The sequence below is a fragment of the Uloborus diversus genome, chromosome 10, assembly GCF_026930045.1.
Source record: "Uloborus diversus isolate 005 chromosome 10, Udiv.v.3.1, whole genome shotgun sequence".
In the NCBI taxonomy this organism is placed as follows: Eukaryota; Metazoa; Arthropoda; class Arachnida; order Araneae; family Uloboridae; genus Uloborus; species Uloborus diversus.
The window spans coordinates 119,793,015-119,819,494 of NC_072740.1; the positions used below are offsets into that span (position 1 = coordinate 119,793,015).

General features: G+C 31.5%; 1 protein-coding gene across 1 annotated transcript; it reads left to right on the top strand.

Annotated features, from left to right (window-relative positions):
- Window positions 1–17: 17 nt before the first annotated feature.
- On the top strand, window positions 18–14,429 carry LOC129231147 (transmembrane protein 115-like). The gene is made up of 3 exons (XM_054865395.1): window positions 18–739; window positions 6,763–6,936; window positions 14,183–14,429. The coding sequence occupies exons 1-3, from the start codon at window positions 18–20 to the stop codon at window positions 14,427–14,429; spliced, it is 1,143 nt and encodes a 380-aa protein (XP_054721370.1).
- Window positions 14,430–26,480: the final 12,051 nt, after the last annotated feature.

Below are 26,480 nucleotides of genomic sequence, written 5' to 3' on the forward strand. Positions count from 1 at the left end.
TAACTTCAATAAACAACATGGCTCCTAAAATTGTTGTTTCGCTTTCAATGATCAAAAGAAACTTACAGTATTTGCAACAGCAGTTGGGAGCTGCCTTAAAGAACAGTAGTGTGGTTGTTAAATTCATCTGCGTGATCAATATATTCTGTTATTTTTTGTCATTTAGTGACACTGCTGTGCGAATTCTCTGTGTTACTCCAGGGTTTATAATTCCCCCTAACTTCTGGGTGTGGACTGCATTTACTCATTGCTTTTTAGAAACGAGATTATGGTTGTTATTGACTGATGTCATTACGGTTGGACTTTGTGGAAAGCTTTTAGAACCGTTATGGGGAGCTATGGAAATGCTAACGTTCTTTGCTCTGGTCAATACATCTGTAGCTTTCTTATCAGTTCTGATCTACATAGTCATATTTACCATTACATCAGATCCGCGCTACTTGTTTTCAGTACATATTCATGGTTTAGCCGGGTACTGTGCTGCAGTATCTGTGGCTGTTAAACAGATCATGCCTGATCATATACTTCTGTCATTACCATGTGGTAAGTTAAGAAACAGAAATGTTCCCCTCTGTGTTTTGTTACTAAGTTTAATTTTGTGGTCACTCAATGTCATTAGAGGTACATATCCAGTGATGTTTTCAACCGGATTGCTATCAGCGTGGATTTATTTAAGATTTTACCAGCATCATAGTAATGGAACTGTTGGTGACATGGCTGATGGCTTTACCTTTGCTAGGTTTGTATTTCTTTGAATTTAATTCCATTTGCACCGTCAATTTAGCCTCACTCTACTAATTACTGCTTTCAATCTTATGTCCTTATGTGTTTATATAGATTTCTTGAACATTATTTCTTTCAAATAATACTGATAAACAGTGGGGTAACTTGAAATTTTTTAAAGAAACTATATAGGTATAAAAAGGTGTATTTAGGGAGGTTTATGAATATATCCTCCCCCCCTCTGAAACTCAGAAATGTTCCTTTATTTGACCATACGAAAGGAAAAAAATATATCCCCTGTAAAATTTAATCAAATATCCCTCTGAAATTTTTTTTGGCTACGTCACTTTGGATATATTTTATTTTAGTCCTTTTACATGCAGTGAAATCCCATTACAACAAATACTGATACGAGGAAATATCCGTTATAGCGAACAATGTTCGGCCCCGTTACAAAACCTATTAAGATAATTAAAAAAAATCTTGTTTTAATGAAGCGATTATTTTTAGAAATTCATTACAAATAAATGTTTTTCTCGAAAAAACGTCTTTCCAGTGTTTGCCATGCGCAGTCGATTTCTCCGCACCAAAAGTAAGGCACAATTGGCAAAGGGGTTAGCAAGTTTTCAACTTTTCTTGTGGTCAGTATAAATGACATGAGTGGCGACTGCTAATTCTCACCTCTGTCACCTATCCTGGATATATCAAAAGATATACAATATGATACCCCGATATCGGAATTCTGAAATCCGTAGTACCCAAAATCCGGAACTGTTTACTTAAATATTGGAGCCCCCCCCCCTCCCAGAAAAAATATCCACCTTTTTTTCCTGTTTTAAAAGTTTAAAATTGTTAACGTTCGGTAATTTCTTGTTGAAAACAGTTCAGTTTTTTTTTAAATTTTTCGAAGCAGAATGTTATGCTTAAATAAGCGTTTTGCTGTAACTGTGCAGCAATCTTTTAACATCCACTTTCGGTGAATGATAATTCTTTTTTGCTTTTCATCGGTATGCAATGCAAACCCTCTTGAACAAAAGTGCAAAATTATTTGCAGTAAAATATTAGTTACTTTTTTTATCGAACGGCTCATTGCATAATAATAAAAAGCAACAACCTCAGACTATACGTAGCTCCAAATTTTCTCCAACTTTTGTTTTACCATAATGAAGTATACTTGCATTCAGATTGATCAAAGAATAAAAGATTTAGCACAGACATTAGTGAAACGCGGAAAAACATTACAAAGACAAATACTGCACAACAAGAGGGTTTCACTATTTTTTGAGTCGGAATCTGAAAATTTCCGAAATTGGGAAAGGTCTTGAGCAATCCAAATTTATGGTTCAATACTGTACTGATTAATGGAGTGGCAAAACTTCTTTATTGGAAGTAAATGTTCAACAGAGTAGTATTTGTTTTTAGTATAATTGATTTAAGAGAACAGAAAGAAAATAAGTAAATAATAGTTAATATTATTTTTTTTTAAAGAAGAGTGAGAAATGAAGTAATAAAATCCTGTCATAATTCTCTAGTAATAAATTGGACGGGTGCGCCATTTTTTACTTCCTTTTACAAAAAAGGAAGTATTGTATTCGTGAAAAAATTTTCACCCAAAAATCGGCCTTAATTTCCATTTAGCTCACACCAGAATGAATGTTGAGTTTTTTTTCAACCCGACCACAGGTGGATATGTGCCTAGGAACATACAGACACTCGAAATATCCATTTTGACGATCCCCGAGTTAATTACAATGAGTTTTCTTGTGTCGTCTTTATGTACGTGTGCGTATGTGTGTATGTATGTCGCATAACTCAAGAACGGAATGTCCTAGAAAGTTGAAATTTGGTACGTAGACTCTTAGTGGAGTCTAGTTGTGCACCTTCCTTTTTGGTTGCATTCGTATGCTCCAAAGGGGGTCTTTTGTCCCTTTACAGGGGGAAATCATTGTTAATTTCAATGTAAACTCAAGTGGTGTTATAATTTGGCGGACAATTGGCGATGTATCGCCAGTCTTTTGGTCGCCAACTTGGCGACAAATTTGGCGTTTATTTATTTATTTATTTATTTTTTAAAATCTGGTTTCAATTTGGCCACTATTGGTGATATTTAGAGAATAAAGTATTGAATCATATTAAAACTGCCAAGAATGAGAAAATGACATTAAATTGGAGTAAAAGGAAGTCATGTGATGCACACATCAGCTCGTTTCAAAAGAAATGTTGTTTGCACCTTAAGTTGACAAAACCCCTATAATATATCTGGCTTGAAAATTTTGCATGTACTGAAACTAATAAGGTTACAATAAAAGCAGCAAAATCTTAGGAACAAATCTGATATACCCCCCTCTTGGCGACTTTTTCCTGTTGGCGCCAAAAAAGCGTCGCCAAGAAAACTATGTATGACGTCATATGTCATACATCGTTCTTAGCGATGCTTTTTTAGCGCCAACAGGAAAAATTCAAATTATGTCATTAATTATTTAATGAAATTAATGCATTAATTTTTTTCCGTTGTTTCTCCGGGATACGAGCCCTCGGTCTCATAGTACTTTCGTAATGAGACCTCGGCCCTGCCTCGGTCTCATTACGAAAGTACTATGAGACCTCGGGCTCGCCAGTTATCCCTCCGACTTTTAATATACATCACAGTCGGATATAAGTCACAGATCTCCTCCGTTCAGTATACAATAAAGTCACAGATTTTATGTGAAATTAACACCATTTTTGTGCTACAAAAATGCCAACCAGACCAAAATACAAACTACCAGAAACACACTAAAAACACAATAATTCAAAATATGTTCACTTACCTTTTTTACTTTTCTTTTACTTCCTCACGTGAGGCAGTGCACATATGTTCCGCTCTTAGGGAAATTATCCCATTTTTTATTATCATTACTTTACAAAAATATTTAAATTATGTTTGTTTAGACAAAAAAAATTCCAAAAAAAACAACCTTATTTTACTTGTATTTTGTACTCCACCCAATTAATTTCGCGAATTATTTCCAAAAACTTTACAAACAAATCCTCATTTTTGTATTCACAATTTTTTTTGTATAAATAATAAGCTAAATAAAATTTAAAATCCCCTAATCTATTATATGTTGGTAGAGTACTTTTAACGTGTCTCCATGTGGATTCAATTGTGTTAGTGTGACATTTAGTTTCTGGATCTACAAAATTAAGTTTATGGTTGACTGTTAAATGCTCATACCCCTCCTCCCCCAATGTATCATATGCCCTCCAACAATCGGAGTGCACCGTCGTGCCTGGTAGTATCCACTGCTTAATTGCCAAAAATAGAGTTTCCCTACCCCTATCCCCAACAGCAACCAAAAAAGTTTTCCCCGAACCCCGTTCAACCCCCCCAAAAACCCATTGTCCCTCAACTGCATGTCCCCGATTATATTTTCTTTTCCCAAATTTAGATTCATCAACTTCAATAACTTTCCCAACCCCCCCTATTTGTTCGGATTTTAATTCAATGTAATTTAATATTTCTTCTTTAATATAATTTCGCCAATCGGCTAAAGTTTGTGATGAAAAAAAATATTGACTTTCAATATCAGCAGTTTTGGTCCCAATTAAAATCTCATATGTTATCAAAAAAATCTCCTCTATTTTCAACTTGCTAGAACTAAACCATGACCCACTCCTGATCGTTGCTTCTTTTCCACAAACAACACCCCCAATAACCTTTCTACAAAAAAAAATTAACCCATCTGAACATTTTTTAGTTTTTTTAATTTTCATAACAGAATTACATCTAGAACATAACATTTCATTCTTAAGTAAACCAATTTCCCTTAAAAATTCTAAAAAAACCTCTTTATTTTCAATTAGTTTAAATATAAAAAATCTATTTAGGACTCCGGTACGTCCAAACGTTGGACGACCTGACGAAAAAGAAAAAGAAGATTCATTCAAAAATTTCAATTGATACATTTGGACAACATCACAAACCGAACTCATAATTAAAATAGAAAATTCAACTAAATTAACATTAAAAAACAACAAGAAAAAGAATACTCTAAAATAAAGTTTGAATTGAAACTTTATTTTAGAGTATTCAACTTAAAATCTCCCTAAGAGCGAAACATATGAGCACCTACCTCCTACCACACATACACGTGCAAAAAGACAAACTTCGAAAAACTACTTTCCAGCGTTCAAGTTGCAAAACCAGGGTTGCCAAGTTATCGCCTTATTGGCGATTTTCGTATCGAGCGAAAAATTAAAATCTCGCCAAGAGGGGGGCATATCAGAGGAGAGCCAAATCTTATTGTTCTTGCTTCAGAATAGAAGCAAAAATCTTAATCAAAACTGCAAATTCGTTATGAAAATCGTAGTTTTGAAAACTGCGCTTTACAAAATTCACGACTTAAAAACAGACAAACCTCTTACTCGATTTAGTAATCAATACATTTCTAATCCTCAACTCTTTAAATTACTTAATTTTTCCTTTAAAAATGGTTATTGCCATGGGAGCCTGTAATGGGGGGGTGGGGTGGCAAATGGGGGCTTCACCCCCCCCCCCAGAAATTATAACTTCTTTGTTTTAGTATGTTTTTCTTTGCAAAAATGTAAAAATATTTCTTCTCCAGACATTAATGAATAAGTCATTGAAAATGTCGAGTTTTAATAACTCTAATCTGTACTGAAATCTGTTTCCGTACGGAAAATATCCGGCTAAATCACGGGGAAAATATCTGAGCCTTCAACCCTTAAAATTTTGCTTATAGACGCCTATGGTTATTGCTAAGTTTCACGCTGCTTTTTAAACAATGCATTTCCAAAATGTCGTCACATTTTCAAAATGACGTTGTGTTGAAGATTGTTCATTTTCATAAGTCAGAACAAAAATGCACCTTCCAAAATAAATAAAAAAAGCAGTTCAACCGTATAACTTTCTTTTTTACGCCGAAACCATTTTTTTCCCTCCCCAAGATTGTTCTTTTCTTTTGTTTAAATCAATGTTTTCTTTTTTTTTCTTTTGAAAAGAAAACTTGCACATGAAGAGGATAACTAAACATCTAAAAATGCTTGTCAAGTAGAGCAGAAAATATTCAAATTTTTTTTTTTTTGAATGAGTGACAAATGAAGATTATATGAAAATTTTTTCAGGTGGGGGAGGGGAAGGGGGTATATTTGGGATTGTAAAACAAATTGTGTTTTCACAAAAAAGGGGGGGGGGCTATAATCAATAGGAGGGTTACTTTGTAAAGTGTATATACTTTTTTCTTTTATATCAAGTTAAAAAAAAAATTTTTAGTGACAAAATAAAGAGAGGTGTTGCTGAAAAATGTAATGAATGCCTGAAAGAAAAATGAGATTCTTATTTTTATAAAATAATTAAAGTAAAATTGAGAATGGGTCTTGCTAAAAACATAAGTGATCATTTAATATTTCCCCCAATTTTATGGATAGTTATTTACTGCACTTTTATAGAGGCTTGTTTTTGTACGTCTATCCTCAAATAGCAGGTCAGTCAGGTGTGTTGTGCTTTTATTTGCTGGGCAACTGAATGACACAGGCAAAATTAAAAAAAAAAAAAAAAAAGGGTAGGTGCTGCCACAGGATGTGCCAAAATATAGGAGAATTTTTATTATATTTTGCATTTTGTTCATGATTATTAGAATCTGGCAAAATTAATAAATATTTAATAATGTGTATTTTTTTGTAGTATTTAATTTTTATATGTGATAATATATAAAAATTAGAAATACAGTGAAGCACCGTTTATACGTTTTCGAAGGGACTGTGTGAAAAAGGCGTATAAAAGAAAAAACATATAATAGGTATAGGTTAATGTGTATTAGACTTTGCAGGGACCAATTAAAAAAAGGTATAAAAGAGAAACGTATAAACGGTGTATTGTATAAAAAATATATGACTTTTTTTTTAAACTGAAAGATTTCTTTAATATTATTTGCTCGGATCATTTGTAGTATTTTTAATTTATGTGTACTATAATATATATTTTGCATAAAGAATGTTAAGAAAAAAAAATTTAATTAGATCATTATTTGTTTTCAGTTTTTTCCCTAATGTAATCCAGCCTCCATTAATAGTGCTTGGGAATGCAGTGTTTGAATTTCTTGTTTATATCAGGCTATGTAAAAAGCCTTTAAGAAAATATAACCTTGCATCATCTTCGTCTATATCTGTTACCATACCAGGAACAGAGCCTCATGATGCTGAACGTAGAAGGTAGGAATTTCTTTTGTTGCTCAAATTTTGTTTCAGCTTTACAAGAATTTTTATGATCATGCATACTTGCTAACTCTGATCTGTGAGGCGTAAATTCTCGACATTTTAGCCATTTTTACTTTCTTTTACAAAAAAGGAAGTACAGTCGAACCTCGTTATCACGACACCTTTGGGACCGGCAACAAAGTGTCGTCATAGCTGGAACGACGTCATAACAGGAATAGTTTAAAAAATTCATGATTTAACATTAGTAAATCATAAAATTAGATTTAATGAATAAATTAATACAGTCGACGCTCGATATAACGACCATCTCTGTTCCAGAGAAAAAGGTCTTTATAACGAGTGGTCATTATAAGAGGTATAATTTAAAAAATATATACACAGTCATCATGCACGCCCGGTTGTTCCAAAAAAAAAGGGTATTTTTTCAAACATTCCAGTTAAATGCCCAAATTATTTTTATCATAGGAATTTTTAGGAAAATCGTGTGCAAAATACTATGACAGAATATTAAACAAATTTTCAAGCAAAAAATATAGGGAGGAAAATGTTACACACTTTCAGATCTGCTACTACTACTACTACCACAACAATTTCTGAAGATAAAACCAGAAACAGATGTTTGCCTTTTTAGCAGACGTGATTTTTACAAAACATTATTTTCCGTTTCAGATATAGGTGATAAATTGTGTTTTTCTTGCTTTTCAAAGAAACATTTAAAAGTCTCTCGAGAACCCCCAAATCTTAAAAACCACTAGATTCAAACACCAACCTAGCAACACATCTGTCAACTCCCTTTTTTTAGGAAGCTGGAAATTTCTCGATTTTTCCTACCATTATTTTTTCTGTGCTAGCTTTGGTGAATGGTAATCCCCCCCCCCATCCCCTCTCAAAGTTGGATTTGACATTGAAAATGTCAGGCAGATGTTTGTAAACAAAAAACAAAGTTAATTCAAGCTACAAATTTGTTTTATTGGAAAGAACACCAGAAATAGCGTCCGCTGAATTCGGTCGTTGTATTGGATTACACGATACAGAACGGTCGTCATAAACGAAGGCAAATTAACGTAGAGTTCATAGGAACAAATTTGGGACTTTTACCACTTGTCGTTATAATGGGATGGTCTTTATAATGTGTGGTCGTTATAATGAGCATCGACTGTACTGTTTATTTTTTTAAATAGATTTAACTAATGTAATTTTGAATTATTGGTGAATATAACAAAAATTATTCAAAAAAAAAGGAACATTCATTTTTTTTCTTTTCTTTTTTTTTCAATTCTACAATACTTCCAATAAAATGTTTGATAAATTTTTGAAGAACATTTGTCACACTCCTTCTTCCACGAAATTACCAGCAAGAAAGAAACCAATTCAAAATTGTTTTCACTTTTGTCCGCAATTTGATTGGATTTTGACGGCTAAGCCTCATCTTTCCCTTTTTTAATCCTTTTATCCACTTTAAGAGTTGTGTTTCCCTTTTCAATCTAATGAGGAGCCCTTTATCTCTTTTTCTCTCATGGGAGAAGCTTGTTGTGACCACCTACAGCTTAACGTAGCTATGGTCTTTCTCTTCTCTTGCTGTTTTCTTCGTCCAGTATTGCAAGCCACCTGCTTTGAATTCCTTTCTGTTGTCCCTCTTGTCAAAGTCTGAAACCTGTACCTTTTAGAACTTATCTACTCACCCCCCACCATTCTCGAGGTGTCATGCCCAGTTAAATCTCTAGTCAGAGTCCGAAGTTCCTACAACAAACATTTCCAGATGTCTTCATTATTTTACTGAACATTTTTCGGTTGCAAAGAAATATTGATCCAGTCTGTGCAGCTCGAAGCATCGTCATAATCGAAGCTGCCCGAAAAGAACTGTCGTAAAATCAGGAGCCACTTAACATTGAAACTATATGGCATAAGTTCAGAACTTTGAAAAAATGACGTGACATACGGAGTGTCGTGAAATCCGGGTATCGCGATAACGAGGTTTGACTGTACAGTTGACTCCCGCTACAAGGCGATTCGACTTACGCGAAATGACTATAACGCGAGTTTTTCCCTAGTAACGAATTTTAGGGCGAACGTGAAGGAGGGGGTATATCACATCTGTACCCTATTTTTGGCAGCTGAACTGTGTTGCAGCTCTGCTGATGTCTCTAGAATATGCAAGTGAGACAGTAAAGGGCAAAATTAGTGGGTGCCACTGACCAGGCCACAAGGCAAATAAAAAATGAGATTAAAAGATCATTTTTCAATCTCCACCTAATTTTAAAAAGAAATTCAAGAAAAAGCAAAAACTCATACAATGGATTCAATTCATCGCCAAATGGCGCTTGAGTAGACCATCACGTAATAGCTACATAAACAAACCGCAGATTGTGAATTTAAGTGTTGTTCTCTTTGGCTTTGCTTAGTACGGTTGCTCTTTATGAATATTGTTTGGAATTACAGAAACAAGTATTATTGAAAATAGAGATGTAAAATTTCCGGAAATTTTGAAATTGTGGAAAAAACCGTTTTTTTACTTTTTTTTTTTCGGGAAAATTTTTTAAAAAATGGAAAAATTGATTTTTTTAATGAAAAAAAATAGCGTTTCTTAATAGCTCTGTATTTTTTGGAACATATAAAGGGTTAAGCATTAAAAATTATATGCAATGCACACATCTTCTTTTTCTGCTTGACAGAAATACACATAAAGGTAAGTTTAATTAGAAAAAAAAAAACTTTTTACTTATAACTGAGAGCTTTCTTGGTCAAACACTAGAAATAAGTCAAGTCGTCATTCAACCGATAATATTGGGTAATGTGTGTCTAATCAAAACAATTACATTTTCTATTTTAGATTGCTTTTGAAACTTGAAATAATAATTGTAATTTTTGACTTTCAAAAATGATTAATATTGTTTGAAAAAAAAAAGCATGATTTCCCTTCCTTACAATGTAACATTACTGTCTGAAAATGAAAGCTATTGAGTTTTGATTTTTTCCAATCCAGTCTAAGTCCAAATCAAAACTAAATTAGTTTTTCTTTCCAACAGAAACCCCAAACCCGCGTAATGGTTTCTAAAGCTGAACCAAAACTTAAACTGAAGTTTCAGTTTATTCATACGGCCGTGCTAAACACAGTAGTAAAAAGTAGTCATACCTGCACTTTTGAACAAAACTGAGTTATTATATTTAAGTGTTTCTCTATTTCGTATTTTACTTAATAAATAAAATGTTTTAGGATCATTTGATCTGGAACTATTTTTTTTTTTAAGAGCTAAACTTTAAAACACAATATTTCAGCTTGAGCCCAACTGCAGATTCCACTTTTGTGCTTAGCACGGCAGTATACAACGTGCAGCAAAAAAAAAAACCTTAGAGAAAGATTTCATAATCGTCACAATTTATACTCCATCCTCCAGGAGATTGGTTTCTCCCTTTTAATTTAGTGTTTGTACCGTCATCAGGTGATTTTTGTCCTTTTCCTATTTTCAAATATTTTTTTTGTCAAGATATAGTTTTATTTATTTTTTCTATATGTTTACTTGTTTTTAACAACTTTATATTTTAAACCATTTGAAGTTCTATACCTTTTACTTTTAAATAGGTTTACTTTTATCATTTCCTAACTTTATGAACTTGAATGAAAAATTAATACTATGAAATAAAGAATCGTTTGGTGCAGTATAGCCCACACGGGCTCTTGCACCATTAAAACTTAATCAACCAACCAACCAGAATAATCGATTCGAAGTAAAGTAATTTAATTTTAATAAGTGTCTTATTTATTTTTGTTTCTCACTTTATTAGAAAATGATTTACAATACATCTCCTAGTTTATGTACTGTTTTTCAGTTTTCTTACAATTTTAAGCAAAAAGCCTGCTATTTTAAAGTTGTTTAACTAACTAGAACAAGAGTTCGTTTGCTTGTTGTACCTCGGCAAACAGTATTTGATGCGGTATGCCGCTTCAAATGGCTTGGAAATGATAGTCAATGTCCGGAAAGTGTACAAAAATGAACAGTGAATATTTCAGTTAATCGTTAGGTCATCCAAAAGCAAGTTCAATGAAATCCTTGGGTTTCCACGGAGTTGTTTGTAAGATGGGAATTTTTAACCAAAAAGTGCGGCTAAGGGCAAAAACAGTTCCAGCCCAACAGAAGTTTTACAAGTTCCCAAAAGTTCAGGCATTCGTATGACTTCAAAGATGCCAGAAAAGTTTGAGATGAGCCCAAGCCCACGCTGGAAGAGATACCTTTCACTGATTTATCGTTCAACCTGCTCATAACCCCCAGAACAATAGGATTCACTCCAAGCACCTTAGAAAATGTTAAACATCGCCAAAATTGGAAGCCAGGCTTTGTCTGTGAGGGAATCATCACAAACAACAACAAAAAAAATCTCTGATTTTTCGTGGATAAGGGCCATAAAATGAATCAAAAAGTGCCAGAAGGACATTTTAGAAGCTGTACTTCTGTGGAAATAAGAGCACTTCAGCACAGTAACTGGACATTTCAATTTGACGCCACACTAGTTCATACTGCCAAAAAGACAAGAATGGTGCAAGGCACATTGTTTTTGGCATGATATCTTCAGAGTGGACGCTCTACTGGCTAGATCTCAATTCCATTTATTACACTGTATGGCATGTTTTAGAGTCAAAGGTCTACCCTAAACTACACATAAGTGTGGACTCTCTAAACCAATTGCTTTATAGGAAATTGGATTGATTAAAGGACTTGCGACCTTTGAATGAAAATTTCAATTAGCAGTTGCACCTCTGTATTACTTCAAAAGGCAGCCAGTTTGAAACCAATTAATTTATTGGTTGCTAAAGGTCTTCTCTTATTATTATTTTTTGTGTTTTCTTAATTTATTTATTTTTAATAGAGTTACATGGAAAATTGCTTGACCGGGTTTTTTTTGCTGCACCCTGTACACTTGATTCATGCAGTCAGCAGAAACATAGTTTTGTGTTTAAAGTTATGCTTGTTTATTTTATGAAGAAGGAAAATAAATTCTTCACTAAGAATATTGGTTTAGTTTTTTTTTTCAAAAAGTATTAAATGTTTTTTGATCTATATACAAATTATATTATCATACAACAACTTGCATTTTCAAAGTTAGACAGTATTTTAACATACAAGGCTGAGGTGTGGTGAGGAAATTGCATCAGAATTTAAGTATAAGAAATTTCTAATCACTTTTTGCTGAAAATTTCAATTAAAACTTCCTGAAAAGTAGAAAAACTCATTTTTTCAATTTTTCCGGAGTAGAAATAAACTCCTTGGGAAAAATACGTTTTTTTTTCGGACATTTTCTGTTTTTTTCCTCGACTGTTTTCATCTCTAGTTGAAAATGACATTTTCCATTCTGGAAAACAGTACTGCTAATATTTTGCTCTTGATTATTTTAGCAGTTTTTACAGTTTCAAAATCAGGAAATGTTTTTAAAACTGCTTTTTGTTAAGTGTTTGGGTGCCGGTAGAATTATACCTGGGGGAGGGGGGATTTCCCCCCCACGAAAATCGTCAAAAAAAAAAAAAAGGTTTTTGCTAGTTGACTTTCACTTTTTTTTTGTTTTATTTTTGAAAAATGTTTTATTTATTTATTTTTATCATCAAAACTATATTTTCATGCCAACTCTTTGATGAATTTTTAATTTTTGTTGAAAAAAGTTGAATTTGTAAGTAAATTTCTCTGATCACAATATTTTTGTTGTTTGTCCTTTAGTTAAAATGCATTTAATTTCTCTTATTTAAAGTTCATGATTGTTTTATTTTTTAAAAATTACATTAAACAAATATTAAATATTGTTTTTTTTTTTTTAATTTTTAATTAAGGAAGGTTTAATTCTTAAAGCTTGGGAATGAAAGTGCAACCCTTATAACACGCGGCCATAAAAATGAGATTATTAATTTTCTTGACGTATTTTGTTGCTTTTGAACTGTTTTGTAGTTTGTCTCTGTTTAATTAATTAAATTTTATTTTTAAAAACTAAGAAGTGAAAGTGTACCACTTTGCACCTTCTGCCGACATTCAAATAATTTAAAGTAACTAGATTTAAAATTTAATATAGTTTAAAAAAATAACATTGGATGATTTTTTTAAATTAAAAAAAGTGTTAAGTAGATATTGTTTTTAAATAATTGAATTTTAGTTTTAAATGATAGGGAGTGAAAGTGCACCCCTTTCCAGCCCCCTGCCGGTGCTCATGGACAAGAAAGTGAGATTAATGTAAAGTGTGATGTATTTCGTAGTTTTTAAAGTATTTTGTAGTAAGTCTCTTCTTAATTAGCTTCATTTTATTTTTTTTTTAAATCATAGTGGAAAGTGCACCCCCCCCCCTCCCTGCAGGCACTCATAAGACATCAACATGAGATAAAAATTTTTGGTGCTTTGTAGTTCTTCCTTTGTTTAAAAGGAATTTAACTTACATAATAGTTAATTCTTTTTTTTTATCAAAAAAAATTTCAAACTAATATATTTAAATTTTATTACACTATTTTTAAAGCCCCCCCCCCCCCCCCCCCCGCTTTTGGCACCCCTGGTTATAGATCTCTGATCACACTTATGCATGTATATTTAGCGGGTACGTAAAAGTTTCAGTAATGTTCAGTAAAGTTTCAATGCTTATTGTGCTTTCAATCATGTATACATGAAAGCAAGAGATTAATTTCATTAATTTATCTACAGATTTTCAAGATAACCATTGTTTAATATTGATATTCATTTGAAATGTTTGAGTGAAGTACATATTTGCAACAAATGTACCTGCACAGCAGAAAATGTATCCACGCACAGCATGTACGTGTGCGTTTACATTATCTAGCTATGCCTATGCTTGATGTGTGCAATCTTTTTTAGCTACATCCTTAACATGATTTGGAATTATCTCTTGAAAATTCTAAAACCTATCAAGGATGCAAAAAGATCTTCTTAGCAGGGCTTTACAAACCCCGACTGAAATTTCTGGTTGATGTCACCAATCTTTATTAACTCTTTTTCTTCATATTCCAAAATTTTCTTTCTCTTTTTTATTCTTCAAGTTTAGTAAGATTATGAAAAATGTTACTTTTTTTTGAGAGGATCTGCAAATGTTTCATTTGTGATTCACTATCAAATGTATGTTTATATTTTCCAAAATTAAGACATGCAAACAAAAAACTGTTTTGCATTTGTTTATTAGAAAGTCCTTCTTTTTAATGACTTGACTTTCATTTGCATTGAAAATAGTTTCTCTAATTTGTTATTTTCCTCTTAAATAGGCAAATTGCATTAAGAGCTTTGAGTGAAAGACTTAGTAAAGTTGAGCAAGTTCCCTGGCCTTCGACTGCAGATGAATCAAAATTACCTGAAAAAAGTAAAAGTGTCAGTATTATGATGCCACCAGTCCTTGCACATCATCAGAATACATTGTTAACATCAACTAATCCTGAAAAGTCACAGTCAAAGCCAAGTCCTGAGACAGAAAAGTTGATTTCTATAGACGACCCATCAACAAACAAATCATAACCATTAATTCTGTTTCAGTTTATTCTCATTACATATTGTGAATTATAATATCAGGTTTGAATTGATAAGTCTTCATCTAACTGGTAAAAACAGAATCAGGACAAAAACTTCCATTGTAGAGCAATTTGAGTTGATAACCATTTGTCCGAAGTTTCTGGAATGAAATGTTGGTTACACAACAATTAATTGACAATGTTATGAAGCTGTCTGACCAAGGCTTTAAATTTCCTATCTTAGTCTTAACTATATTTTTCAGTTATTTGAATTGACAATTTATTGACTTTGTCAGCTCATAATATGCTTTCTATGTGTCAGGGATAAGAATTCTTGGTCAAATCAATATCCTTTTGGTGTTATCCAGAGTTGCCACTGATGTACTCTGGTCAAATACTCTGAAATTCGAAAATAAGAGTGCAAAAAGTCAAACGCTTTGTGTGGTGTAGAATTCATTAATATGACCACTGAAATGATATATTTCAAATAAGTAATATAAATTCAAGGTCAAACAAGCAAACAATGCAACATTCAGTTCTGTTAAAATATTCAAAAAGATTTTCATCCTTTTAATTTTAGGAACTATATTTTATTCTGAAAGGGTCCTAGTTTCAAAGGATGTCTACGTCCTTGGAACACAAATTTAATAACATTTAGTTGCAAACCTGGTTACAATATAAGGTTTTAGTGCATGACTTCATTGAACAGATCAATAGAACAAAGAAAAAACACTGAAAATTATACAAATGTATTTGTTTTGAAATAAATGTCCCTAAGAACATTTTAAAGTGTTTTCAAAGTTTTTTTTAGTGGAACAGTAATAAAATTTTTGTTAAAATATTTTTTTTAGTAAAAAGACAGTATGAGATAAATGTCACTTTAAATTTCATATTTTCTGTTTTGTTCTTACTAAAACTGTGCTGTTCTAACTTTTGTTAGAAACTTTGTGGCTAGTGTTATCCAAAGAAAGAAAGAACACTTAATTAACAATTGTCTAAATGAAGTTTTTTTTTAAAATTAATATTAGAGGCATTTTAAATTATATAAATATGAAAATAACATTTCAGTCGACTGTTATAAATATATATATGTTGTCTTGTAACAAATTTGAAGCTGCAAAAAATGGTTTTGTGGTATGAACAATACCTTGAGTGTCAAGTTTTAGTTTTATGTTTTTATTCTGAATTATAAATATTTTCTGAGTGATGAATTGTGTTATTGAGTTTAAAAGTAAGATATTGCTTGTAATACAGAGTATCATCTATATCAGTTTTGTTCTGTGATATTTATAGCGTCCTTAACTGTTTGTAAGAAAAAAATAACTTTTCTTCTTACTAGAAGCACCATTTATCTTTTTTTTTTTTTTTTTTTTTGACGGGAGAACATGGATTTCATTGAAAGTTAGTAAATGGACCTTTCTTGTGGTAGTTCTATATTTTTACCACATAGAGTATACTGCTCATTTTATTTCAACTTTTTAAAACTTGCTTTTCACACTTATTGTTTTTTGTGTATTTGACCTATATTTTGACTCTGATAACTTGAACTCCATTGGACAAAAGATTAAATGTCCCATCCGTTGAAATAGTGGAGAGGAAAGCGGGTTAAATTTGCCAATTATGTACTGTGGTGATTATTAGCCTTTTGCCAATAGAATAATTTCCTTCTTTTCTGAGCGAAAATGAGATTGTGTATGATCAGATCTCTTGTTATCAGAGTTGTACTATTCCCATTCCAACAGTTATGTATTTCTAATTGGAAGGAGTAAGCTTCTGCTTGAGCAGTATAGATCTCATATAGTTTATGAAAGACTCACCCACAACCATTAAGAGGTGAATGACAGCAGAAATTATGACATCAGGTTTGAGCCTCCTAAAATGGCCTAAATATTTTTTAAGAAATGCATATCAAATGCAGTCTAAAGCCTTTTTTTCCTTCTAAATCTTTAAGTTATAATTATAAGCAATATTAGCAATTGCATATTAGCAAAATATTAACAAAACGCATCCAAATAACTATATTGCACTTCATAATTTTACATGAAAACTTTGAAAGATAGTTCAGGAAATCTTTTTTTGGCAAATTTTGCTGGGCATTGCATGCGTAAATAACTATATTTAGCATGCAACACATCTGCCATTTTCTGACATTTTTTGGTGTCTTTTCTGTCGCCTAAAAATTAAATGTAATTAACTTAAAAACCGGGTGGTGTGAATTAAAGTTACTCTCTTAAGACATGCATAAAGTTTGTTCTGGTAGACATATTGTCACCTCAGAGCAACAGTAGGATACCTTATTGTTATTCTTGGTATTAAATGTCTTAGCATTCCTCTGAGGCAATGATGTATCATTGAATAATACATTGTATTAACTTCGGGGAAAAGTAATTTGAAATAAAAAATAATTCAAAATTTTACCACGAAACTAGAAAAAAAAAGAGACAGAACATTTTTTAATATTAACACTGGCTCAATGTGCATTCAACCCACTGTAATAAGATTAAGTAAGAAAAGAGAGTATGCACATTTTGGGCTCTAAATTCTCAAAAATGGTTTGTTACCATGCCTTTTGAAAAGAAAGATCTAGCTTTACTGATAAAGTTATCAAAGTTTATAGTAATTTATCAAATGCACTGTGTATATCAGGCATAAAAGGTTTGCAAATAGCCTGTGTCAAGGCATGCTTTGAGAAAGATTGTTTCTAAATTCACTCTGTGAGTTCTAAATTCTCATGGTAACACACTTTGAGCATGCGATTGTTGCAAATGAAATGCACACCAAGCAAATCCTATGATTAAATAGTGTTTTGTTTCTAATTTGTTTTTTGTTTTTCACTGACCACTTTCTCTCCTGGTGGAAAAAGAATTGAGTCCATTAGAAAGAACTCTATGCAGGACTAACTTTAATTATGACCACTCAGTATTTCTGCTACTGTTTGAGGCAAACACTAATAATAATGCTGACTAAAATTCTGGATAAATTCATCATGAAGCTCAAAAGGACAATCAGTTTGTATATTTCCTTTAATGTGTTGCTATATTTAACCTTTTGAGTACATAGTGCTACAGCATTTGTATCAGATACACTTTGTTCTCTGAAATCAGGATTTGGAACTTTTTTGTTGGCTCTTAGTACCAGGTGGCTGAATTCAAGTTGTTACACAGAGTTAATGCTTTTAAGTTCAAATCAGAAGGTCCCATGTTCTTATTTAGTGTTGCTGTTGTGAGAAATAAGGAGTTAAGATAGTTGTATTAGGAATTTTCATTAATTTTTTTTTCTATTCATTCCATGTATTCATGTCCTCACTCTAAAAAAGCACAAAAGAAACCTTCATCTTTGAAATGATTTTTTTTTTGCTGTTTGTTATTGATAAAATAACTGATATTATAAGAATAGCTCTTTTGCTTGAAACTCTAATTTTGGTTTATATGCAATACAGCACAACTCATGGGATATAGTTAACACTCAGGTATAATAAAATCTTCAATCCCAATTCTGGATTTTTACTCTTTCTTTACTCTGGATTTCTACTGCTCTTTTAACTCTTAGTTTTATTATTGTCCTGGCTGAAGAATTTCAATATAAATGTAGCAGAAAAAAAAAGCAAGTGTTGTTTTTTTTACAGAGACATAGATGTCTTATTTTGGATGTAACCTGTTTATTTTTTTCTGAAAATAAGTGAATTATTTCAATTATACTTCATCACATATTTTAGCTAATTAGTGTTATGACTTTTCTAGTAATTTTGTATGTTTTAAGTCAACACTGTTGTGTGTCTGTAAAAGTTTTACTTTCTTTTACGAATTTCACTTATCCCCAATAGAAATTCAATACCGTTTTTCTTTTTTAATCCAAATGACATCTCGGGAAGATTTCCTCTTCCCCTATTTTGTTTACTACTTTTTTTCTGTATAAATCATTTCAATTGATTTTCTAGAAAATTTTAAGTTTTTCATGATTTTGTTTGATATTGGTTCTGTCCTTTTTAGTGTAATTCATGCAACAATTCCTTAATCTACAGGCATATTTAGATTAACCAATTTCTTTCAGTTGACACTCTTTGTATACTTATATAAACAGTGTATGCATACAAATATACATTTTCAACATTGATCTGTAAATGATTCTATTCTAAAGTATGCAAACACTGAACAAGACACTCTCATTAAAATACCATTTACCACTGCATTGATTCTTAAGGTACCTACTTATTTGCCTCAGTCACTTGCGTAACTTATGATGGAAAACAACGATTTTGATGGTATGTTTTAAATCAAGAGAGAGCTATACTGCTTGGGAGTGTGCTTCCAATTGTATGCATGTCTGTTGGAATCAGGTAAACTCTGTTAGAAGGTTTTCCCGGAAGAAAACTTTTAAATTTTTACCATGGCAGCTTGGTGACGTGAATACTCTTTGTGCATACTTCCATTCAATTAATAAAATGTTTGATTAAAAAAAATATTTTGGCTAAACTTGAATTGTTCTGGAAACAACTTCTTTTATGCTTAGCAGGGAAGTTTTAAGGATTAATGCCTTTCTGTTGGAACTGTTGTGATTTTTTTTCTGATGGAGATTATTAGAGAGGCTATTGACATTAATTAGGAGTTTTTTCTCAATTAATGTCTATACAATGAGAATTTTTAGGGACTGTAGTGTTTATTGTAATGCCATTTTTTAGAGAATGCTATGGATTTTAAAAGATTGCTGTTGGAAAGTATTGTGACAGAAATATGTTTTATGTGTATTTGAATTACATCAGCAATTTTTTTAGCTCATCTCAAAAAAGGTTTCTGGAGGCAACTTCTTGTTAACTCTTAGCATGGGTAGTGCCATGCAATCGCTACTTTTTTTTTTTAAGAGCCCCTCTAGAGTTCTAACATTTATTTATCCACTGCACTAATTATTTACGTCTAAGATTTTAAAAAAAATGATGTTTAACTACATAACATTTTAATGATTTTGAAGTTTTTTCCCGTGACTTTTGAGTTAGAACTTTTGTAAGAAAAAAATTGTTTTTTTTTTTTTTTTTTTTAAATTAATGTTTGAATCAACTCTTATTTCCTCTGTGAAAAGCAACTATATGATGTTTTACAGCACATAAAACAGATTTGATGAACTAAGCATGCAGATAAAATTATAGCTTGCCTTAATCAAGCTATTATTGTCTTGCTTTAGTATCAAGGTAATGGCTATCTGTTTTACTGTGTAGCAGTTAAAATGAAAAATGCAAAATAAATTTAGCATTAGAAATATTTATTGGTTTGAGTTTTCATCATGAGTAACTATTCTAAATTTGCCGTTTTTAATGTACCCATTTTTCAATATAAGTTCACCTCTACTTCACTCATGCCATCCTATGAATTTTCACACAAATACTCATTTCTGTGTGCTTGCATATTTAAAAAAGAAGAAAGGGAGAGGGGTCATTGTGTTGTAAAATTGATTTTGTGGAATATATTTTTTTTGTGTTTTATGACTGATAGCAATTTTATGTCTTTTTCTTTCTATCTCTTTTTAAATTATCAGTTAATTGTTTCATTTGTTAAATGAAATATAACTTTTGTTTTTCTGTCCTATTGTGTCAAAGATTTAGGATAATATCTTTCAAAAAGTTATTCTGATTAAAGCGTCTTTTATATGAAGTGTTGCTAATCCAAGTAAATATTTTAAAACAATGTTACTGTTTAGAAAAAGCTGTTATTGTGTGAGAAAGTTTTGTCTTTGAACATTTTCTTCTTAAATTTCGTCATGGGAAAAGCTATTTTCTTCTCTAAATAGAAAAAAAAAGTGTGAACGTTTTTTCTGTAAAGGAAGAAAAGTCTGAACTGAATAAATTCATTTTTCCCAGCTGAACATATGACCACCTCCCGAAGATGTATTACTGTAAGCTGATCTGTATTGCCTTATTTAATTCAACAAAAACTTATATCTTAAGATAATCTCCTGAAATTATTGCAGAACTTCTTTGAACAATGTATAAAAATCTTGTATGTATCAAGTTTTATTTACTTGTAGTTTGTATTTAGTTTTCTGTATTTCTTTCGGTTGATAAATTTTGTTTTTGTCAATTTTGAATTTTCTATTTTGAAACAGGATTAAATGAATTCAGCTTAGCAATTAATTAATAACAGACAACAAAATAAATTCAGTCAGCAGATTAAAAAAAGAAAAAAAAGCTCGTTAATTCTAGAAGTTGTTGAAGAAAAAGAGTAAGCTGAGAAAAAATGTTGCAGTAAATTCATATCCAGAACTCTAATGTTGTGGAGTGATAAATACTTGGAGGAGGGGGGGGGGGAGACTACTGCTTCTTTAGTAATTTTAAGTATCACAGCATTGAGTTCAATTGTGCATGCATGTTAATTTTTAACAATGTTTTGAAGATTGGACTGGTGCAGTAATGAAATTGGGAGAGAGAGAGCCTTGAACAGTTTGTTTTGCTAACAGTTAACACCCTAAAGTACCGTCTTAATTTTTCCATTTAAAAATTGAGTTGAGTTTAACCTCAGGTAAATGCCTCTTAATGAAAGTTAAGTTTTAAATCGTGTGACTTAAGGCAATGTTCTAATAATTCTCCTATGTATTAATAAATAATTTATGTACAAAGAAATTACATTATTGTATTGGCGGTGTAGAAAATTGGAATGTGTTGGATTGATGCGATATTTTGTAGAAATGAAAATAAAAAAGTATAAAATCAGTATTCAGTAACAAACTGGAAAGAGCTTATGTGTAAAAAGAAATAAAGCATATTAAAATTTTCCATACTTTGACTGTATATGTTACTTGTACAAATGAATGTCAAATTAAAAAAAAGAAAAAAAATCTATGGCTTTATTTTCTTTAAAAGTATTTTTCTTAATTTCTGCTGCTTACTTTGCCCCGGGCTCTGCGTAATCTAACAGCAGCATAACCTGAAAAATAGTTTACATTTTAATTCTTTAGACTTTATTTAGACTGTTTTTGATTTTTATTTCTTACTTTATTTGTATTTTATTAACAAAAAGTCTAAAGAGAACTTTCCCTTTGATTTGATCTTTCTTTGGAGGAAAAAAAAAAAGAAATGTTAAAAGAAAATCCTCTTGGATGATATTTTAATTTTTTAGTAGTTATGAAACATTGTAAAAATTATTTTATAAATCCGTAACTCTCCTGCAATAGGGATACTGATGTTAATTTGAAATAATATAATTGGTTGTATCATGAAATTTCTAATTAAAAATTCTAATTGACTGCAGTAGTCTATGAGTTGTATAGAATTTGACTTTTGGCAAAATGCTAAACTTTTTGGATACTTTGCTATACTGTATGCCAATTTGAAAGATTCTTTAAGAATACAGGAGCCAGGCAAAAAAGTTCAGTACGTTGTTTTATTTTTCAAAAATTGGACATTTTATTGTAATTTCCATACAAAAGATCCTTTTGACCATTATAGGTTTCAAATCAATTGTTTTGATAACTTATTTTTGAACTAATTTTTTCTCCATATACAATATTTAAGTTGTGATATTTCTAAAAATAGTGCAATTGTTGAAAGAGACAATGTTGTAAGAGTAATATGTTCCATTTAGAACAATTATCGAAAAATCAAAGTTATACTCAAGATTGGTTCACCTTTATGGCTAAGTTTGTGTCATGGCTATAAAACATGCCAAAACATCAGAATGTTTTATTCTCATTTTTAGAGGACAGCACTAAAAATCCAGGCGACCTAGCATACAATTTGGAGAATAGTAACTTTACAAATAAGACTTACTGTGAATTAAATCTTAGCATTTCATTAAAAATGTCTTAAATTTCTTTAAAACAATTTTATGATATTTTGTATTAAGTTTGAAACTTGATTACTTCAGAGCTGCTGTATGAGCCCAAGATTGTATATTAGTTTGCCTGGTATATTGTATATATTGTTGAATAAAATATGTAAAATAATTGTGAAGATAATTTCTGATCCATTAAAAGTCAATTTCATCATTATTTTAGTAGTCACTGTTTCTTCAATTATTAGTTAAAGGAATTAATCCTAGAACTTAAGTTTAATTGTGTCCAACTTTTGTATTATTCATAATTACTTCTTAGGGCAAAACTATTTGTTTTAGTAACATTTAAAAATACATGCATAAATATTCTGTAACTTTAAACATTTTCCAATAAAAACTACAAGGAGAGTTATAATTGTAATGAGCAAAAATACATAAAAATTTGATGTCTTACTTGAGGGTGCTGAATTGGGTGGCAAGGTTTTTTTTTTTTTTCCTGCTAAAGGAAAAGCTAGACTAATAGTTGATCACATAGAAACTGAAAAAAAAAAAAAAAAATGATAGCATTCACCTATAAGAGTCAGAACAGACAATCCAGTAAGTTCAATAAAGTTTAAAATACATAATGAATCAAAAGCAGTTGTTACTGGAGGTAAACGCAAGTTGCTTTGTAAATACTAAAAGAAGAAAATACCCAAGAAAAATCAAGGAAAGTTGAATTTTGGGGTGGTCAGGGATTACAATTAATCAAAAAGTTATGTTTCGTAACCAGCTATAACACGTGAAAAATAATTTTTACTATGCTGAGGTGTTAAATTGAATGGTGGTAGTCATTTTTTTTTTTTTGCATGAAACACTGTGTTTGTCTATTAATGGTGCTTGGATGACCTCAAAATTCAATAATTCGCTTTTATTTTGCTTTTTTTTTAAAAAAAGAAACCATTTTTTTATGTTTTTTTTTGTTTTCAAGTATTGTATCTTGTTCAAACTACTTGTAATTAGAGCTGGCATGAAGTGCGATTTGACCAAAGTGCTGAATACGAAAGCTTCAGCTGTTCTGTATGTTGAGATTTAGCATTAAATGTACAATAAATGCATATAACATTATGTAATTTTCCATATACTTTGCTACTCTTAGTTTTTTAAACATTTTTAACTTACTGTGTTTTTTTTTAAATTACTACGTATCCACCAATTAAGATATTTCTTTTGCTTTGCACTGATAGTACCAAAAAAGCATATGTTTCTAATTTTTCATTAGAATAAGTCATATAAAGCATTATTTGGAATTTTAAATGCATGCTCTACAATTACGTTAAATTTTGTACTAACCAACTGATGATCAAATATTAATCTATTATTTCAAGCAATAATCGACAAATTGTTTTACGTTAACTAATTTGGAATAAATATTTTTATTTTAATTTTTAGAATACATATTTAAAATGTAGATCTAGAGTGGACGTTCTACTAATGGACTGGGCGCTTTCCTCATATTTTGATTTACACAAAAAGTAAATTGATTAAAATCGAGCTTTAATTTATGTATTGACAATTATCTGCATGTTTAATAATCCTGGTATAATGTTGAGAATCTTGATCAATGAATACAATATAAGCAGTGGCGGATTGGTTAAAGAAATCGGCCCTGGCATAAAGGGATGTCGCGGCCCCATATAGGTACTATTACTACTTCTATAGGTACTAATTTTTACAAAAATTTTTGGGAACCGATATCACTTAAATATGAGGAAATTATTCAAAGAAATGAAATACTTTCTGTTAAACAAAATTTAACAGATGGGATTCTTTTCTGTGTTTTAATGGTGAACAATTGATACAATATAAGCTAAACCTTTGTTTGTAAAAAAAGAGAAAGAAAACAAAAATGATTGTATTAATCTGTATTTTTAAGTGCCTTGTGCTGTATTGATTATTTCCGTAATGATATCTTCTAACATTACTTCAGTTACAATAGGGAGGTTATTAGGGAGGCCAGGGGTTGTGTGCGACCCCTTAATTTTGTCAAACACATGTATCAATATAGAGAGAGATAGGGAGTAGATTGATTTTCTTGCATATGAGAGTGATTAAATATTAGTATTAGAAACCTAACTTTAAGTTTAACATTGAGTCAGAAGTATGGGGTCCTGGGGTCTCTCCCCCGGAAAATTTTTCATACTATAGTCCTAAAAACGCAATTTTAGATGATCTCTGGAGATGTTAGGGAGAGCGGAGGTTCGAGGATCCTCCTCCGGCAACTTTTTAGAAGTTAAACTCGGAACTTGCATTTATATATTATCTTCAGTTATGTTAGGAAGATAGGGTCCGGAAAAATTTAAAATATAAGCTCTGAAAATGCAATTTTAAAAGATTTTGGGTGATGCTAGGGAAAGGAGAGATTCGAGCAACATCCACTAAGAATTTTTTGGAAATTGAAATCTTAAAAAGGTAATTGTAAGCTTTTTTTTTAAAACAAAAACTAGGACATCGACTGTTATTCAAAAGGTAAGCTCCAAAAACTAAACTTTTACCGACCTTTGGTGATTTTAGGAGGAGGAGTTATGGCGAGGCTCTCCTTGGAATTTTTTCGAAATTAAAGCATTAAAAACGAGATTTCTGACGTGCTTTAGTGATAATGACCAGGGTTGGAGGCGGGGGGGGGGAGACTTTCTTTGGGGGGGGGGAATGCTGTAGATTCGAAAACGGAGTTATAAACGATCTTTTATAATGTTACTAAGAAGAGAAGATCGAGGGCTTTCACTCGGTAAACAATCGAAACTTCGGAAAGAGAAGTTAGAGGGGTAATTTTTAATATGGAAAGATGAGGTTAATGGACAGTGGAAGATATAAAGGTCTGGTGTGCCCGTGAGTCCATGACACCATGATTTACTTTTACATGATACAGAATCTGAAAGTGAGAAACGAACTAGATCGATAGGGAAAGGACTATGGTTTGTTGCAAAAATTGCTTGATGTGTGGTGTTTAGCTTTACATTTGAGTTTTTAATTTAATTTTTGAGAATAGGTCAAAAAATCTTCTGTCATGATGGTATGGGGAAAATGGGAATTTGTTTTTTTTTTTTTGAGACTGAAGCCCAAAAAAGGTAATTTTAGGCGATCTTCGATGATATTATGGGAAGGAGATGCTTAAGGGGACTCCGAAATTTTTTCGACACTGATTTCTGACGCTCTTTAATGATGGGGTGGGGACGTTTCTAGGTCGATTGCGGCGAAAATACTCTCGAAGTTTTTCGAAGCTGAAATCCCAAATACGCTGTTGTAGGCCATCTTTAATGATGTTAAACTAAGGACTGGTGTTAGGGAGTTTTTCCAGGAATTCCTTAAAAAAGCTGTTTCAAAAACGCACTTTAGGCAAGCTTTGTTGACTAAAAAGGCAGATATAAGCTTTTAGATCCCTCTCTTTCCCCTTTTGGCTACGTCGCAATCTTCTTTTATTTATTTTATTGATAAAAAATATGAAACACCCTCCACAACAGTGTTCTTCTACAAAACCATTTACATGTAGATTTTCCATAACAAAATTTTCAATTTCCAGCCTAGTATTTTTATTTGCTTGAAATGCAAGCTATCTGCGGCCCCAGGTTAAAAAAAAAAAAAACTTTTCTTGAACTGATTTAGTGCTTTGGGGACCTTAAGTAACCTTAATGATCTTTAATCTTTTTTTTTTCACTCTATTTTATTTTAAATATCATTCCTTCTTCATCTTTTGATAAAGTTTTGTTTCAATTTTAAATTCATACACGATTTTTACATTCAAACTCTTAGAACTACTGATGTGACTTTTCAATCTCTCTCACTATATTTTAATTTTTCTCCTAGTTAAACCATATTTCGGGGGCCTGTGTATTTTTTTATATACGCAACTCTGATTTTCAGGATGATATTTTTCATTTAAAAAAATAGGAAAGGTAAATGGTAGAAAAGGTCAGTGTGTCGCATAGCATTTTTTAAGGAATTTTCACTAGGCGACATAAGTTTAAAATAATTAAACGTCTAACTGTTGCTATATATGTATCTTTTTATATCCGTCGTGAGATCAAAAACGTAGGGGACGTATGGAACTGGCGGCCCTTTAATTAATTCAAGAGTGTATCTTAAATACATACAACGATAATAGGTTCAGCTTCTGGTTTATGAGTAAACCTTTAATATATCTAAATATTGACAAAAAGAACCTGATTGTAAGTAATCGAGTTCGCTTATTAGATTACCGGGAAAAGATGATATCTTGCTTTATAATATTAACTCCGAAATAAGGGGGTCCGGGGGTTTCTCCC

What these genes read in the sequence shown, in the direction of transcription:
- LOC129231147 (XM_054865395.1), top strand. Translation starts at nt 18, where the DNA reads ATGGCTCCTAAAATTGTTGTTTCGCTTTCAATGATCAAAAGAAACTTA. An exon ending in GATGGCTTTACCTTTGCTAG is followed by an intron (nt 740 to 6,762) that starts GTTTGTATTTCT and finishes ATTTGTTTTCAG; the next exon opens with TTTTTTCCCTAATGTAATCC. An exon ending in CATGATGCTGAACGTAGAAG is followed by an intron (nt 6,937 to 14,182) that starts GTAGGAATTTCT and finishes CCTCTTAAATAG; the next exon opens with GCAAATTGCATTAAGAGCTT.